We start from the raw sequence: 19,509 nt of genomic DNA, 5'->3' as shown, positions 1-19,509 counted from the left end.
TTGTCCACACAGATAGCATCATCTATGTATTGGTCCCATCTATTGAAAGGACCCTCATTATACCCAGGGTCTTTTCGAGATATGAGACGACGTGTGCTATGAATGTACACTAAGTTCTTTGCCTTCTTTGAGCCCAGCCTATTTCTCTTTACTGAATGGATAAAGACATAAGTACTCCAAGTCCTCTCGCAAGATGAAAAACTAGCTACCTAGAATATTAGGGGAAGCTCATTAAATTAATTAAAATTTTAAAAATAAAAGCTAAAATGAACCCCAAAGAACCCTAAAGAACCTTATTTTGGGGTTCCAAGTACCCATCATCAGGGTTCTTCGTACTTGTCAAGACAAAAGAACCCAAATTTTTTTAATGGAGAACCCGGTTCTTCATTGAAGAACCCGGTTCTTATGGATTCTTCTCAGAAGAGCCCATACCCGAATCCGATACTTGGGGACAAGAACCTGAGACGAGTTCGAGAACCCCACCTCCAGGGTCGCGAACTTGTGCAACATAGATTTATAAGCATTTCATCGACATATCTAGCATTGAAGAGCCTAAATAGGTTGTTGTCCTAACAGCAGTCAAATTAGCTAGGAAAAAGCCAAGTATCTTTGATTTTCCTTAGCTAAATAGTGTAGAAATTCATTGTCCTATTTCTAGTATTTCACTTGATGATTTTGAGTTTAAATACTAACATATTTTGAATGTCCCAAAGGCATTTTGGGCACTTCTTGTATTAATTTGTCTGTTGGTTTTTAGCAGGCCTGTGATTTTACCAAGGGAGGTGTTGCCAAAGTTTGGTCAACTTGAAGGATTGAAGCACCCGAAAGCAACCTCATATTGAAACCTTTGTAAAACCATCATTTTTGCCACCATTGTAACTTCACAAAAGCATTTTACTCTCTTTGTTAATAAGGGACTCCATCACCTCATCAAAAGTATTGCAATCACTTGAGAGCTAAGAGAGTCTCCTAGGCCTCCTCCGATACCAATGGGGATCTCGTGTTGTGTCTCTTTCTTTCATGGTTTGTTTTTCTTTGGGATTAAAATTAACCATTAGGTTAGTTTAATCACGTAACATTAGATTAGTCTAATTTCATTTCATTAGATTATTTTAATTTCACTAGTCTAATTTCATTTCATTAGATTAGTGTTTAATTTCATTTCATTAAAATAGTTTGATTTCATAGATTAGATTTCATTTTATGTTATTAATTTAGATTTTGATTCTTGCAAAGAGTAACGAACCCCACCAGGCTCTCTTATGCTCTTCATCATTGCAGGCCTAGCCTAATCCTTGCATGGAACCCGAAAAGTGCTCATTGTTTAACTTAGTTTAATAGGGAAAACCAATTCTACTCACCTTATTGTGAGATTGGGGGAAGTTGGTAAACATTGACTTGTGAAATATGGCTAGGAGCTAGATTCCCCTAGTGTTGGATCTCCTTGCAACAGGCTGACTTGTGAAATCAGGGGAGTCATTGAAGCTAGCTTCCTCTTGTTGGATCTCCTTACAGCTTTCCTTAGCCCAATGAGAGTAAGGGTAGACGAGGAAACACACCTTAGTTAGATTTACTTTATTGCAATCACACATCTCACATTCCACACTCATATGGATCACCACAAATTCGTAAATCTAATTAATCTAAATCCAAGTGAAATACAGTTTAACTAAAACGTAGCAAGAACATTCCACAACATTTTATAGCATTCAGTACTCGGTTATTTTTCATTGCACATTTACTTTTGGTACTTTCATTTCTAAGTATAAGCATAATCTCTCACTTTGAGCATTTACTTTCCACAAGTACTCTATATTTGGCACTAGTATCCATTTGCTATATCATTTTCTTTTCATTCATTTGGTTATTATCGTTACATCTCTTGCTTATGGATGGTCATATGTGCTTATGAGTATTTCATTTACTTGTGAAGTTACTTACATACTTTAAATTGATAAGTTGTAATTTATTTTGTTGATGTCTTACCCCCAAGGCTACACCAAATGGATTAAATATTTTCTCCACGTTAACCCAGATGTGGATTAGGTAGCAACGGTTAGGAGATAGGGTTTTGGTCTCCTCATCCCTTAAAAAGTTTCATTGTTTGATATTTACTTGCAATTGGACATGTGTGACTTGATAATTGTACCTCTGATGGCTTATAATGAGTAATCCTTAATCGATATTGTTGTTAAGAATTTAAATTACTTAAGGCATGTCGAAAATTGGTAGCTCAAGGATGAATTTCCTTTAATAAAATTTCATTTCTAACAATTTTGGAGTGACTTTCTAAAAATAGAGAGTCATGTCTAGCATCTCAAGTATGACATTCCAAAAATAGTAAATCACCTTGTATCAATTGGTAATCAAGTATAGTTAATAGGTCAATTTTGATTTAATTATCACTATTATCATTATTATTATGACACTATGATATTATTATCAAAAAGAAATTCAAGTTTCATACTTCACACCCCTCTCCTTAATGTCTCACATGACTCTACATTACACTCTCTCTTACTCTCTCATTAAAGACTTGGCATTTTCCTCTTACACACTTTTTGAAGGCATGTCATAAAAGATTTCTCTTATGCACTCTTTAAAGCATATGTTATACTCTCTTTTATGCATAAGCTACAAATGCATGCGTACCACTCCTTAAATAGCATTCGTTACCCTCTCTCCTTAATCGCATGAGTTACACTTCCTAAAAGGACACGAGTTACTCTAAGTCATGCTCCTTTATGGCATGAATTTGTTTCTCCTCCTATATATATGTGTCTCATATCTTCTCTCCTTACGACTTGTACATTGTGAAAGAAGGATTTGAAATTGAGAGAGAGAGTTGGAGAGACTTAAAGAAGATTGTGAGGAAGACAGACTTGGAGAATAATAACATAACTTGAAGGTTGATTCAGTGTTTGCATCAGTTGTTGCTATCAGTAATCTTCATGCTACAACTTATTCAAATTTGGGTGAACTTACTCATTCTCTAGATCTCTCATTGTACTTTGTAACTCTGCTGAACAATTGATACCTAATAGAAGAATAATCTGGTTGGGTTTTTCCCTGTTCATTGGACCTAAATTCTCTGTGTCTCATTCTGTTCTTGGTTGTCTTCCATTGTGCATTTGGTTTATGTTCTATATACAATTCCTTAACTAATATTGCACCATAAAGAAGTTTTGGAATGAGTGATTGTTTCCATAGAACATCAGCATTTCAACAAACAAGGCTTATGAATATAGTCAAGATGATGTCCCTTCATTATGTTGCATGATTAATTAAATGGGCCACCAAATTCTCATCCTAGCCCACCACAGGGACTCATATGCATTCTCTAGTCAGGCCCTGGCCTTCAACTCTGCAATAGGAACACTTACAATGCAACATGTGGTCATTACAACTCTGCCTGCCTAGCTTTCCCCGTCTCAAAAACTACATCATATAAATAATACATTATTTATTACATATTATTATCCTAGGGATCAAAACTGGGATATTACAATGCCCAAACCCATACCTGACCTCCTTCCAACCATAGCTGATATAAAACATATCTGTACCAAGAAAACTTCCGAACACTAATAGGCTAACTGCAATCATATTCAATCAGACAAACTGGGCTGTCAAATGGTTGGTAGCCAATGGATGAATATTTATAACATCAAAATGCAGGCTCCATCCCTAATGTAAATTATACACAGTAAGGATTGGAAGGACCTCAAATGATTTGAAATAACCATGGTCCTTCTGAAGTTAAAGGGAATTGACAGTGGTCTAAACTGCAGGATATTCTCTGCATCAAGTAACAACATTCAGATTCATCTCTACTTTTTCATGGAGATTATATCATTTTCTTCACTCCCTTGGATCCAAAGTCTTCACTCCCTCGGATCCAAAGTCTTCACTCAACCTCACTAACAAGATTAATTTGCACAGGTTGGCATTGACTCTCCATAATATTCCATGCATATCATAATAGAACGAAGATGATTTTAGCCTGGTTAGACCAGAAAAGCTTGTTTACAAATCAGAAACAGACCTCCAATGGAATTGACTTCTTAACACGGAAGACAATTCAAGCAGAATCTGTTTCATTTCATTTCCAGAGCTATAATTGGTCCCACCACATCAAGGAAATAGGTGTATCTTTCCAAATAAAGAAAACATAGTAGCATGTCCTTAGGGGACTGAAAACTCTGTTTTTGACAGATCCTTCAAAAATTCATGCATTCAAAATTGATTTGAAAACATGCTTCAGACCTACAACTGTTGTTTATGCATTCAAGCCCCAAAATGTAAAATTTCCATGAAAAAGTTACACTGGACAGAAAGCTTTTTCCTTTTTTCAATTCCCTTTAGACATCAGTTTTCCCAATTAAACACAACAATGTGATCTTATATCCATCAGAATATAATTGTGATGAATTATGATTGATGATTTTTTATAAAAAAAAACATAAACTATATACAAAGTCCTCTTCTGACATATCACACACTATCCATAAAAAACAGTGCTTAGTGGTAAACGTGTCACTCCTATAAGGCCGGCTCTGACAAATCATGATTATGTCCAGGAAGTATGCATTCTCTCTCCATCAAAGACATTTCTTTAACAGTAGTATATAAATATACTTTTCACACACAACAGTTCACCATACCCTCTCTCTCTCCATCTATTGGGAGAATAAAAGAACAAAAGAGATAACGTATATTGTCTTTTATTGTCATAAGAAAAAGAAAATAAATAAACTTCTCCCTCTACCTTTCAGCTGAATGGCATAGAAGAAAATCAGAGAAGGACTAGAAGATAGAAATTTTGAAGAATCCATTTTTGGCATTTGCTTTCAACAATTCCAGATTCCAATTAGTAACAAAGCAATAGAATGAAACTCATAACTTGCTCATATCTAAACATCTATCTGAATAAAAGTCTAACCATACCTGTTCACAAAATGTGCCATTGCCACTATAACCAGGCCTCACATCGATTTTTAGTTCCTGGGACAATACTTGTTCGATCTAATATAACATAGCACAGGAACATTAAAAAACACATTAGAGAGGTGAACCCTTCTGTTCTCTAATCACACATTTTCAGATAAGCATGAGGTACAAACAAAATTCAAAGATAGCTCAACGTGAACAAACAAAAGGACAATAATGGACATATCTCAATATATTTGATATTCCTTCTTATTTTGCAATTGAACTAAATCAAAATGAATATTAAATGAATGATAACTTAAAAAAGAAAGATAAATGGAAACCTGCTTTGAAATTTATATTCGTATCTTGTTATGAAAAGTTATTGCACTGATATGCTGTGGCTATAACTACAGTAAAAGTGTCCAATTCCTATTAAATATGACAAAGCCTACAAGGATGCCATGCCAAGGCAAATGGAACTCGTAAAGTATGATCATACTACACTATAAAAAGCAGTTGAGACCATCACAGGGTACATAGACATGTTTGGCAAATTCCAAACTTTGGCAGGGTAAAACTTGCAAACATTTCCAAAACCATCAAATGTGGCTGTTAAGAGTAATATCAAACTAATGATGGTCAATTACATGTTAGACAGGTACCAATAAATTTATTTCAGCTTTAGGTGATATTACACTATATTTCACTTTAGTGTGTTTCCCAGTCTATCTAACATTCATAAAGTGGATTGACTCAACTAGTATGTAACCCTTTATAAGAAAGTTTTTGCTTCTCATTTACTTAATGCAATATGAAGAACTCAAGTAATTACATATCAGACAGATATTAATAAATTCATTTCACTTTAGGTTATATTACACTTATACAATATATTTCACTTTAGTTTGTTTCCCAGTCTATCCATCATTCATAAAGTGGATTGACTCAACTAGTATGTAACCCTTTATAAGAAAGCTTTTGCTGCTTGTTTATTTAATGCAATATGAAGGACTCTCTCGAGTTACGCTGGTCGTAATTGTGTTTGGGTTTCATTTTATCATGATATCGTATAAGAGCTTGGGACCTAGGGACTGCTGCTAACAGATATAAATTAACGAATAGCTAGAGTAGCACATTGAAGAGCCAAAAGATTTTGTCGAAACCTAGTATCAATTTAATTTTTTATGGACACAAAAAAAAAATGAAATAGGGATCTTGCATATAGTGGTTTCTATTATGGCAAAATCTAGGACCCTTTTGCAAAGCCTCACTAGGAAACCTAGATTTAAGTGAAACAATGGGAATGTTACCATTGTTATTCCAACAACAGCTCCCCTCATTGTAGTGATAGACAAAATCCAACACAAGGGAGGCCTTAGGGATCAAGTAACCCAATTAACTTTAGCTAAATGCCCCCCTAAAGGTTCTACACTAAATGACACCCAGGGACAAAAATAAGAATTAGGGTTTAGGTTGGATAGAAAAGCAACTTCAAGACTACAGTTCAAAGGTTCATATGGCTCAATCTAAAGGCTTAAGTCAACCAATCGAGACTCAAATAGGTTCCCAAACATCCAAAATCTAGAAATTATACTTGGCTGTCATGAACTAGCTCTTTAAATCAGAAATTGCTGCAATACAATAATTTATAACAGCAATAAAACTAGCCCTGGAACCTATGATAAAAAAGTGTAAAATGAGGACCACAATAATGAGTAAGAGAATAAATCACAACAAATTTTCTATGGTTAAAAGGCATATATCAGCACCATAAACCCCAAACGTTAGCACTAAACTAAGGCTGGTAAATGCAAGTAAAATGACGCTTTTGCTTTCCCAATTAATTGGAAACAAACCCTAACCTAGGACAATAATATCCAAAACAATTAATGCTAAAAATGTATGAATTTTCTCTAAATAAACCCTAATTAACCCTAGAACAAATAAATAAAATAAATCTTAGGTTTTAAACAGCTAAGGGTAACAATCTTTGGAAGAAAAAGATGGATGTCGATTCAAAGAAATTAAGAGAATAACTAGTGTCCCTTAATCCCCTTAACCTAGTATCCTAACTTCTTGGACGAATAAAGGGAGAAAGCTAAACCTAGGTCACCTCTAGAGAACCTGATGAAAACCTTGTACAAGGAGAATTTAGAGATATGAAACATCAACAAAACTTTGGTGAATATTAAATAACCTTAATTCATCAACAACAACAAAAAGGTTAGAAGAAGATAACTTACATAGCATAGTGCTTATCATCAAAGATCACCAATATTCATCCATGAAAAGAGAACCATCCACAAAGAATTTCCCATTACTCAACTAGTGTTACATATGTGAGAATTCTATCACTGCAGCAACTGATTTACTTTTCCTCAATGTTACTTGGGAGCGGGAGCGAAAGCGGGGAGCAGGAGCGAAAATGGGAGCGGGAGCGACATTTTCAGAAGCTCCCGGTTTGGGAGCGAATCCCGGAGCGTTTTTTATATAATATATATATTTTTTATATTTTGATACATATATGTCAACAAAAACATGTAGAATAATGAATTAAATATAAAAAACATAAAAAAAAATAGATTGAACCATACAACAACAATCATCTAGAAGTTATAATCTTCATCAACCACGTCCACAAGTAGTTACATAGTAACCTACAACATATTGAGTCTCATGATTCATCAATCATAAAGTTTCAAGCTTTCAAAATTCAATATATAACATTTATCATCGTTGATCACCAAAGTTGTACTTGTAAGCTAAGTGTAACCATTACAACAAATAATATCTAACATGAAATGAAATGTTATAAAAGTTACTAGAAACTAGAAAAGAGAAGTAAATCTATTATCTATTTCTTATGCTTGAGCCTCTTGCCACGACGCGAAATGTCTAATTTTTTAGTCTTGTTGGAAAATCAGGGTCTTTGTCATTATTATCACCCTCTAAGCATTAATATCCAGAGGTATCTTTGTCATTACCTCTGTATTTGTATAGGGATCTTTGTCATTAATATCACCCTCTAAGCATTAACATAAGATAGAACAAGCATAGCATGTCAAGTCAAGATTTTGTTTGAGTGATGCGTACATTTTTAGGAGGGTCAAGATAGAGGAGTTCGACAACCAATGTCACTAACATCAAGGTACATAGAGGGATTGGTGCTCTTGATTAAATACGAGTTCCATACCCTAATACATGACAAAATTCAATGGAAACATTGCAATCCCCCAATCCTGAAATCCTGAAAAACTGATAAGTCTGCTGGATTTTGAATGAAATCTAAAATTCTACTTTCTCCATATGAAATCCAATGAGGCCGGAACCACTCTCAAACATCCTGATTCATTTCATGTTAATGTTAAAAATTTAAGTAAAAGGATGAAAATGAATATTAAGGAGAATGTCACTTTTACTTTAAGAATTTAACATTACCATGAATAGCATATCAATACTAGGGCTTAGACTTGATCATTAAGCTGCCCCACTAAAAAATTATTTGTTTCTTTCAAAAAAAATTGCATTTCAAACATTATTACAAAAAAAAAAATTGCAAAAAAGGCAAAACGCTCCCGAAATCACTCCCAAAAAGGCAAGGAGCGAAATTTTTTTTAGGGAGCGCACTCCTGAAATCGCTCCCATTTTGGGAACGATTTCAGGAGCGCACTCCCAACCCGCTCCAGAGTCGCTCCCGCCCGAAGCGCGGAATGGGAGCGGGAGCGAGGGGGGCGGGGGAGCGCTCCCCCGCAACTCTGCTTTTCCTACTTATTTCACCATAAGTTATTCATGAAATTACTTCAATAAACATTAAAATAAATATTGTTGCAAATATCACAACATAATACAAAAACAAACATATGCACAAGAATCAACACACTGACACAGTTATTTTGGACTAATGTCCTCGGAAAAACCCAATGTGGGAAAACCGGTGCAGCAAGGAAGGATTTTATTATTCAGCAATTTTCTAGTACAACAAGGTGCGAAACTGGCTTACCCACAGATAGACGAATTCTTCAGCACTTCTTTTGAACCCAGCGTCATCCCCACTAACCTTTGCATGACCTAAAACCCTCTGTGTCAGCCTGTTAAGACTTTGCGCAGCCTCTCTGGCCTTCTACGTCACTCCTGCAGCCTCTGCGTGGATGACGCAAGCCCTACTGTCTGCACAGTCTCTGATGCCTCTGCATGGCTCCCTCTAGCCCTGCATCTGCCTTTTCTGCCTCTGCGCTGATTTCCCATCTCTCTGTTCCATATTTGCTGCCTCCTGACTGCTCTCTAGGCCACTAGTTCAATTTCTCAGCTAGCCCTGCTCCAGAAATTGAACTGACTGGTCTCCCTCAGTCTATTCTCCAAGTGCCTCTCAAACCTCCTCCTATACTTTTCTCGTTGACAAATCAACAAACGAGATTAAGTCCTTAATCAACAACTAAGATTAGATCTAGCTTGATCCATGACTTTTGGACCATTCTAACACAGTTTCATATTAATTCACATTAATATTTTATTTTCCCTAAGTTTAGACTTAGGGATTACATTAAAAATATTAATTATTTTAATATCTTCCAAATTGTTTAGAATCTGCCCATACCCTTTCTGGGTATTGGAGATCTCATGTGCCTTAGCCACTCCACCAAGTTTCATGGCTAGAGCACATCCAATGCTAAGCCAAATCAACAACATAGTGCACAAGAGCAAAATGATCTCCAAGTGTTTCCATAATCCAAGGAGGTGAATCACTACCCTATATATACGAGGGAAACCATGTGATTTAATTCTTCAAGGGCTAACAGCCCCTAAAAATATAAAATCCATCCTACAAGGTGGATAGGTCATTAATGAATGAACATGAAAAATAGCCTCAAAGATCCCACACATGTGAGTAAAATCCCTTCCAATGGGTAATGTCATCCTCATAAGTTATGTCTCTCTGTCAAAAGGTGTGATGGAAAGCTCAATGGGTATGTCTCATCGCATAAGTCATGTCTTCTCATCGAAGAGTGGTGCTTCATCATCAAAATCAACCCTTTGAAGCGAACAAAGTTCCTTCTACAAATTAATTACTCCAAAAGACTTGGAATATAAAGATATTCATGAGGATACAAATATTATATATTAAATGTATGAATAAGAATGATGATGAATTACAATGAGAACGAGAGGCTTGCTTTTATATCAGGCAAGTGTCTCTTCATGAAGAGTCATGTGTCATTTAGACATGTCTCTTCAACCTAATTACTAGTTTAATTAATCATTATTTATGCTTATTATCATTTACATTATTTTACATTTATTTATATATATTGTATTCGTTACATTGCCTCCTTCCTCAAAAAGCTTTGTCCTCAAAGCTTGTCGATGAAAAAGGCTTGATCTCCTTTTCGGCTTTAAATGACTTTCTTTATCGGGACAATCATCTTTTTTGAGACAAGTTGATATGATCTTCTAAGTGACAAACAAAATTGTCGCACTGAGAAGGGATCAGACCATCCCAGATTAATCTTCTGTGGAATATTCCGATCACTGGAATTTTGTAACGACTTGTTAGCATAAGACTGGATTGAGATTACATCACTATTATCTGGAACATCGGTTTGTTGATTCGGTTCTGCATGGTCCTGATATGTAGCATGGTTGAGTTGTCTTCTCTCGTGATTCGGATGCCAATAGGGTACCTTTTTTGTTTGACTTTCCCTTATTGGGCATGTGGCAATGTTTATATTTTCTTCTGGCGAAGATGTTGTTGAGTTGGCTATGAAACATTCACTAGGGATGTTCATTGTCTGCACTGCAACATCTAAGTGTGTCGTTTCTTCAACTAACTTTCCTTCTTGAGTTGTCATATTCATTGGATTGGTATTCGTTGTTTTGTCATCAGCTTGAATTCCTACACTTGATACTTCTTTCTCGATAAGTTGTTGTACCTTGTTTTCTAATGACTTCTTATCTTTTTTAAGTTTCTTAATTTGCGTTAATAATTTTTCATTATGGTTTTTAAATCGAGAAATTTCTTCATTTTTGACAACAGTGATTTTGTCAATTTCACTTTGCATATTTTGTAAAACATTTTTTTTCCTTCTTGAGACATTACTTTTGAAATATCAGATATATCTTATGGCGTTACTGAATTAGGTTTCAACGTAACATCTTGGAGTGTTATTTTCTTCTTCTTGTAAGAAAATGTTAAAAACTTTTTCTTAGTATTTAGAATAAAGCAACCTAGAGTTTCCATCCAGGGTGATCCCAAAACAATGTCACTATCGTTAAAACATAAGGTTTTCACGGTGAATTGTGAGGTAAAAGTATAATCTCCAATATTTAGGTGTAGATTTCTTATGTCATATTGTTTGTTACATGTGCCAAAAATACTCGTTTCAACTATATTTGATTCAGGAATCACCAATTGGTTAGCACATTTAGGACTAACATAATTACTTTTTTCAGTAGGACTGATAGAGATTATGATATCTCTTCCTGCGAGTGATCCTTTGATTTTAAATAGTGTATTAACACATTTACTAAAAGTTTTAGGAAATCTTCCCTCACTAGTTTCCATTTTGCATTGATGTTTTTACGTAAACAATATGTCAACTAGAGCTATTTTTATTATAAAATATCCCTTATTTCTTCTATATATTTTTTTCAAATATTCTCCTTTAATGTGGATTGTTAGAAACTTGAATACCCTTTTATTAAAACAATACTCCTTTATATTGTGTATGTATTTCTTTATATTAAGACCCCATTTCAAAATAACTTTATTATCTTATAATAATAATAGTTTCACTTCTTTTTTTTTAATAATAAATTGGTCCCTTTTTTTATATACTTAATTACTCCCTTGATAACTTTTTAATGTCACCCCACTTAATATAAAAGTCCCACTTATTATAAATTTTTATGATGTCACCACACTTAATATAAATGTCACACTTAATATAAACTTTTATGATGTCACCACACTTAATAAATATAAAGGTAACGTCTTTTCATATGAAAGGGTCACGATGTTCAGCATACTTTTTAAGTAAAAAGTAAAACTTACCTTTCACGTAAAGAGATTTTGTATCCCTTTTGTTTTTTCTTTTACTTTTAAAATACCATGGGCAATTACCATGGGTTGTTTTTTAAAACTTTGTTAATGTTCTCCACGTAAAAAGTAAAACTTACCATTCACATAAAGGGATTTTGTATTCCTTTGTTTTTTTTTTTTTTTCTTTTAAAATACCATGGGCAATTACCAAGGTTTTTCTAAAACCACGGAGATTCCCTCTTATCTTTATTATGCACTTTTTATCAATAATGTAGAACCTTTTTTATATATATGAATGTTCTCCTTCAAAATTTAATTATTTATTTTTAAATCTTTTTTTTTTTAATCTTTATATGTACTTATTTTCTGTTTTTGAATTTGATTTTTTTCTCTACTTTTTTTTTGAATGGCCAAATGGTTGATAGTGAAATGGAGAAACTCCAAATTCTTGTAGCGAAACGCTTCAACAACAACAATGTTGATGAATTTGACGGTCAAAGACCTGGATCGAAGAACACGACTCTGTGAGGATCAACTACTCTGATACCAAATGAAGCGAACAAAGTTCCTTCTACAAATTAATTACTCCAGAAGACTTGGAATATAAAGATATCCATGAGGATACAAATATTATATATTAAATGTATGAATAAGAATGATTATGAATTACAATCAGAACGAGAGGCTTGCTTTTATATCAGGCAAGTGTCTCTTCACAAAGAGTCATGCTCATTTAGACATGTCTCTTCAACCTAATTACTAGTTTAACTAATCATTATTTATGCTTATTATCATTTACATTATTTTACATTTATTTATATATATTTTATTCGTTACACCCTCCAAAGCCCAATCTCATCCTCAAAGGCCCACATCATCATCAAAAGTAGTAATAGGGTGATGTCCTCGTGCTAGGGTATGACATCATTAAGGTGGAAAGTGTCAAATCCCCTCAGAGGATTCTCAAGTCATCATCACAGGCAACACTCCTCAAAAGGTGCCCAACATCCTCTATCAAGTGCCCTGTGTCATCAAGGAAAGTGGTGGATCATCAATTGTGAGGTGTTGAAGAAGCATCGTTAATATCCCTCAAGGGATCCTACTTGCACTAGAATACCATCTAGCACATACTCAAAGAATCAAGTGAGATTATCAACATGGTACAAGAACCATAGGAGCATGATGTGGACCAATATTTAATGTCAAAGCCATCAAAGTACATCACACCAAGTATCATCTTCAAATGTCTCACTAGCTCATGACTGTATACAACTTGCTAGATTACTGTATGGGAGGGTTATTATATGTCCCTATTAGGTGCCTCCAACCCTATGGGGGGGGAACAGTTCCTAGGCCGAACCTTTCAAATGAAAAACGCAAATGACAAGCGTTATGGTATGGGGTTTACTTCAAAAGGGTCTCATGACTCATAGTATAATACTAGGTTATGTAAAACATCATCCATGAGTACCTCTGTAGAGGAAGTGCTCAGCACTTGAGTTACCTTCCCTCGCCTTTGTTTTTCCAAAGCCCTTGATTAGCCTTTTTCTTGCTTTGATTGGCTTGTTTAACAAGCTTCATTGACTATCATGTAATAATGATGATATCCCTCTTTAAAGATGGCTAGTTTATCACTTCATCGAGGTCGGGATGTTTTTCTAAAGTTCTTTTTACTTTGATAGGCTTGATATACACATGGAACTTAGCAGTGAGTGTGGCTATATAAGAGGGGGTAGAGCTCAAGCTATAATTGGATTTTGATTTGCTTTACATCCCTTGCCATTCTTTTGCATTCCAACATTTGGCTTATGCTTTTTTCCTTTTTTTACAGTTGCATCAACCTCAAGCATTTCCAACCCCTTCTCCCCATAGAATGAGGTAAGCAGGAATCTAGTATTTGTGACTGACAACAACCAACCAAAAGATAGGTGAGCGAGTCAGGGAATGATGGAAAGTGTTAAACATGAATAGCATCGCTACCACAATTAAAGGCTCCTATTCGTGCCCCTCCTAGTCAGTGAAAGAAAGGCCCTAAGGAAGGTCACACTGGACTAAAAGCGATTAATAAACACCAAGGTGAAATGAGGGAACAAGTATACATTTCAAGCATCATGATCTATTATCCAATCTCAACCCATGATCCATATTAGCATGCCAAAAACATTAAAAAAAGCACTTATATGCAAAATGGTTAATGTACCTCACAATAGATGACCCTACCTTCATCGAATGATTAGGCTAGTCAAGTGAACTAGCTGATCATACAGTGGACATAAGGCATCTAAGGCTGCTATCTGTGGATCATATGAGGCGACTGGCTAGAAATCTGCATCTTTAGGAGAAAAAATTTATCCTAGTGTTACCCATGTATATCGATGTGTAACAGTTCCCAAAAGCGAAGAAAAAAAATAAAGTGATTTTCTTCTGAAGAAGGGCCATATGGCCTCAGCGTAAGGCTTAGCTTCCAAACAATTGTCGTCCATGTACGCATCAGCCACCAACCCACCATTTTTAATATGGATTCGCTATACAGATCAACTACCAAAATTTTCTAAGCCACATGTGGATTTTCAAATCACAAGGACACCACCATGGAAGAGTCAAGCCATACAACTCAACCTTACAACTGTACAATGCTGGAATTTGCAGAGATATTGAGTATACAGATCAGTAATCAGGTGAAAATTGACTGTACAGCATGATTGGAAACTGTAAAACAGGGAAACTTCTCAGATTTGTTGACAATACAGACGATTTGGGAGCATATTGGAACTGTTCCTACCTGTATTGTTGCCTGGATTTACAGATCTAGAAGATTTGGCTACTGTTGCTGATTCTCAGCAAACCGAAGGAAAAATTAACAGTTTTGGCACTGTTTTTAGCAAATCTGTCAAAATCTGTGTATGTTGGTGCTGTTTTGTGGCAGATTTATCAGGAATCTTTGGTTTCCTCTACCATTTAAGTGACTGCTATAGATGTTTAGAACCAGTATCCAGGTGATCTTACTCCAGGATTGCAGATTGAGGGAGGAAAGAATATATACTTTCAGCATTTTACTCTGTTTCAGTGTATATGTCTACATTTTTGACTTGTACCAATCGCCTCCTTACGCAACATCATGCTAGAAGGCAGCAAAAAATTCTCCAGTAGAACTACAAACATGGAAGCAGTGTATGTTGGTCATATTTGACTACAAGTGCTTGGTTACTATCGTCCTAGGTAAAGATTTCTGACCAACAGCTTTGGGTAGAGACTAGGACAAGTTTGATGTGAGAGGGAGGGAGACTATAATGATGATCAAGTTGTTCATAATAGATGAAATGCATCCTGCAGTCCAAACAAGGAAGACATCAATGGGAACTTGGAAGCATTTGCAAGAGTTGAATGAGACCTTAGAGAAGAATAGAGCCGCCTTCTTGAAAAATTTGTTGTTTCAATCATGATAGATGAGAGAATCTCATTGTAGGGGAATTTACCCAAGATCAAGGATATTACTGAACAGTTCTCATCCACTGGCCTGAAAATGGAAGAGGAGTACATGGTGGTAATCACGCTGAAAAGCTTACCACATGCTTATGAGCACTTTATTTAGACACTGGAGTTCACCACTACAAATGTTGACCTAAGGTTTGAAAAGTTGTGCAATAAGCTCTTACAGTAGACTGGACAGATGGAAGAAACAATTCAATATCAACAGTGGCAGAGGGTATAGAACAGGCCTTTGCAACCAATTTCAAGGGCAAAGACAAGTAGGCATAGACAAAAGGGCAAGGCAAAAATAGCAATGAAACCAAGACTCTCGGGCACATCATATGTCACTAGTATGGCAAGGTGGCCAGATGAAAAAATTCACTACAAAAGAGATTGGCTAACTATAAACCAACAAGGAAGGACCTCAACAAAAGGCTCATGTTGCAAAGCATACAAAGGAGGAGAAGTCAACTTCCTACACATTCATGGTCAAAAGACAACCTAATCAGCCCATGTCATCTCCTTGATACATAGATTCACATGCATCATGACACTTCACCAACATGTAGAATTGGTTCACAAAGTAAACATGTTGTTTTCCTTCAATGTCTACTATGTGACAAGCAAGGTGCTTAATCTACTCTCAGTTAGCAAAATATATGGCACTCCCCTATCTAGATGTCAACATTAGCAATCACAAACGCTACATCATGGACATAGTTGACAAAGAGACCAAGAAGACTATTTCTCTTATACGGTTAATTATGGACTATTTAGACTGATTGACATTGGACAGATCAGGGACTATGTATCAGACATCAATATACTTTACCATCAACAGCATGGGCACCTAAACTTAGACCTAACTCTCTCAATTGGCTCAAGAAAATTTGTACGATGGCCTTGTTGATAACCTAAAGAAGATACAAGATGTTTGGAAAGCTTGCCAGGTCGTGAAGCAGCACAAAGCTCTTTTTTATGAAGAACAAGCTTGGAGAGCAAACAAAGTCATTCAATTAGTTCGTGCAGGATGTCTGTGGGACAATATACATGGCATCCATCACCAGTGTCAGGTACTTCCTTCTTTTTGTAGATAACTATTCCAAGAAAATGTGGATGTATTTTCTTATATTGAAATCTAAAGTGTTAAATGAATTTTAAAAGTTTAAAGCATTACTAGAAAAAGAGTCAAGTTCTCACATTACCACTCTTTAAGTCTGATAATGGAGGAGAATTTTGTTCAAAAGAGTTCAATAAATTTTGTGCTAAACATGGGATAAAAACACAATCCACCATGCACTCCAGGGCAGAATGGTGGGGTTGAGAGGCAAAACCACACTATCACATAGATGGCCAGGTGTATGACAGAGAACAGGTATGTTTCAAATAGATACTGGAATGAAGTCGTGTTTACAACAGTATATCTACTGAATAGATCTCCAACAATGGCAGTGAAGCAGAAGACTCCAAAAGAAGCCCAAAGTCAATCATGTTAAGGTTGCATATGCTTGGATTCCAAACAAGAAAAGAACCAAGTTAGACCCCAAAGAGCAAGACAGTAATAATCATAGGGAATAACAATAGTCATAAATCTTATATAATGGTTGATGCTGACACCAACCAGTTGAGATTCAGCAAAGACATTGTAATTCATTACAAAGTTGGGCCCTTCAAAACTTTTTCAAAGACCAAAATTACCACAGAGTAGCATATTTTGGCTAAGGATTAAAGTATCAAGCTTCAAACATCTACACCTGAAAGGGGGGAGATTTCGAAAATGAGAAGTGCCACAGGCTAATAATTTCTGATGCGGACAGTCTAGATTAGCATTCAAATGACACAACCATATGTAACCCAAGTCATGATGACAATACCGATTAGGATGAGGATCCCAAAAAAGCAATGTTTTAAAACTCCGACTCCGACTCCGACTCGGTATCGACTCGGCCGGCTCGATTTCAATGACTCGATCGTTGTAAAAAATACATTAAATATTTTTTTTATAAAAACACATAATTTTAAAGATTTTCATTCATGTTTCCAAACACACAGCATTAGAATATAGATAGAAGACAACATATGATCAAAGTAGGCTCATGACTATATCCATTATATCAAAATGGCACCCAATGCATTGTCCAATACATACACTATGATGATATAGAGATCAAAACAAAACACATAACCAAGGAGGCTATAAATGGCCTCTACAACAAAAGTCTGTGACCAGTACTACTGGCTACTGCTAGAGTTTCCAACATCAGCTGGCTCAGTGTTACTTGGAAGTTGGGAGCAGGAGCGAAAGTGGGGAGCGAGAGCGAAAACGGGAGCGGGAGCAATATTTTCAGAAGCTCCTGGTTTGGGAGCAAATCCTAGAGGAGTTCGACAACCAATGTCACTAACATCAAGGTACATAGAGGGATTGGTGCTCTTGATTAAATACGAGTTCCATACCCTAATACATGACAAAATTCAATGGAAACATTGCAATCCTCCAATCCTGAAAAACTGATAAGTCCGCTGGATTTTGAATGAAATCTAAAATTCTACTTTCTCCATATGAAATCCAATGAGGCCGAAACCACTCTCAAACATCCTAAGTCATTCCATGGTAATGTTAAAAATTTAAGTAAAAGGATAGAATTTAACATTACCATGAAATTTGAATAGCATATCAATAGTAGAGAGCATTTGAGTGTGTTAAATAGGGTTTGGGAGGGGAAATGGACCCCAAATAACATTTAACTAATTCATAAAACACATTGGAGTCCAAACCAATCAGCAAACACTTCAAAATTTCATTAAAAAAATGTCAAATCGTTGTTTTGATGGGGTTACAGGCCACTGGTTATGACTCGGCCGAGTCAATACGAAAACGGCCGAGTTGGCCGAGTCAGCCATGACTCGGCCTACTGAACCGTTTCCTCCACCGAGTCACATTTCTGGGCAATGAAACGGATCAACTCGGCCATTTCCGTTTCGAATCGGCCGAATTTTAAAACTATGCAAAAAAGAGACCAAAGTGGTGGCACAACACCATTGGAGATGTACGGTTAAGTGAAAACTTGCATGATGTTTCTGAGTATACATTTGGATTCCTTGCAAATCCAATGAGCCTAATTTCATTGACATGTGAAAAATTGCTATTTTTAGCAGTGCCCATTTGTATGTATGCTATATTTAGCAAGGTTCTCCTGGCAGTTCCTAACATTTTCTGTCTTTTCCTATTGATTAGGGGAATTGCTATTTTTGGCATGACTATTTATAGCAGGTTTATTCAAAGCTATTTATGGCAGGTGTGTTCACCATGCAATGTGATAAGTGACAACGTCTGAAGGCAACACATGGAAAAGATGTGGAAATGGGCACCATCTCACCAATGGCACCTGTTGGAACGTGAGTTAACTCGACCTCAATTGTGTTGAGTCATCTTCAGTTCATTCATCTTCACTTGAGTCAAACAGGGTGACCTCACTTGTGTGTACTCATCTTCACTTGAGTCATCATCAAATTAGTTATCTTCAGTTGAGATGGGAGCACATGAACTTGCATGAGGAAGGCGCCTTGTTGGACTTCAAGGCATAGCTCTTATTCACTTCACTTCACTTCAATCAAGGCAAATGAGGGAGTTAAAGACGAAGAGCATGGCTTCTCTCTCTCTCTTCAGTTCCCTTCACTCCATTCAAATAAAGAGAATGCATGAGGAACTTGAGGAGAACACATGAACTTAGCTTCAAATCATTTTACTTCACTTCATTTCAACCAAGGTACAAGAGAGAGTTCAACATGAGCATGCATGAGATCACTTCACTCCACTGCACTTCATAGAGGGTGCATGGCCTTTGCTTCAATTTACTTCTTTCATCATGAGCTAGGGAAGGCATATTGCATGAGCTAGGCACCTCCCTTAGGAGGATCAAAGATCTATAAAGTGAGGACAAATGGCCACTTTTTAGCAGAGTTTCTTTAAGAGCAATCAGCAACGCTTCATCTCTGTCTCTTCTCTTCTTATTTTCATGCCATCTATACTTTTGCAACCACAGTTGCGGACGCAATGGGAAGTGTTGGAG

At 36.1% G+C, this 19,509-nt stretch overlaps 1 protein-coding gene across 1 annotated transcript in view; it reads right to left on the bottom strand.

Annotated features, from left to right (window-relative positions):
• Positions 1-19,509, bottom strand: part of LOC149195564 (uncharacterized) — a 178,656-nt gene that overhangs the window by 34,261 nt on the left and 124,886 nt on the right. Inside the window, exon 4 of the mRNA XM_089405361.1 lies at positions 4,948-5,025. Within this exon, the coding sequence (XP_089261487.1) occupies positions 4,948-5,025 (78 nt within the window). The remainder of the gene's footprint in view (positions 1-4,947; positions 5,026-19,509) is intronic.

Source organism: Pinus tabuliformis, chromosome 2_2, assembly GCF_031772625.1.
Source record: "Pinus tabuliformis cultivar Carrire ecotype Pingquan chromosome 2_2, CPIR1, whole genome shotgun sequence".
Classification (NCBI taxonomy): Eukaryota; Viridiplantae; Streptophyta; class Pinopsida; order Pinales; family Pinaceae; genus Pinus; species Pinus tabuliformis.
Note: the sequence above shows the minus strand (reverse complement) of the source record. Positions and strands in the feature narration are given on the sequence as shown.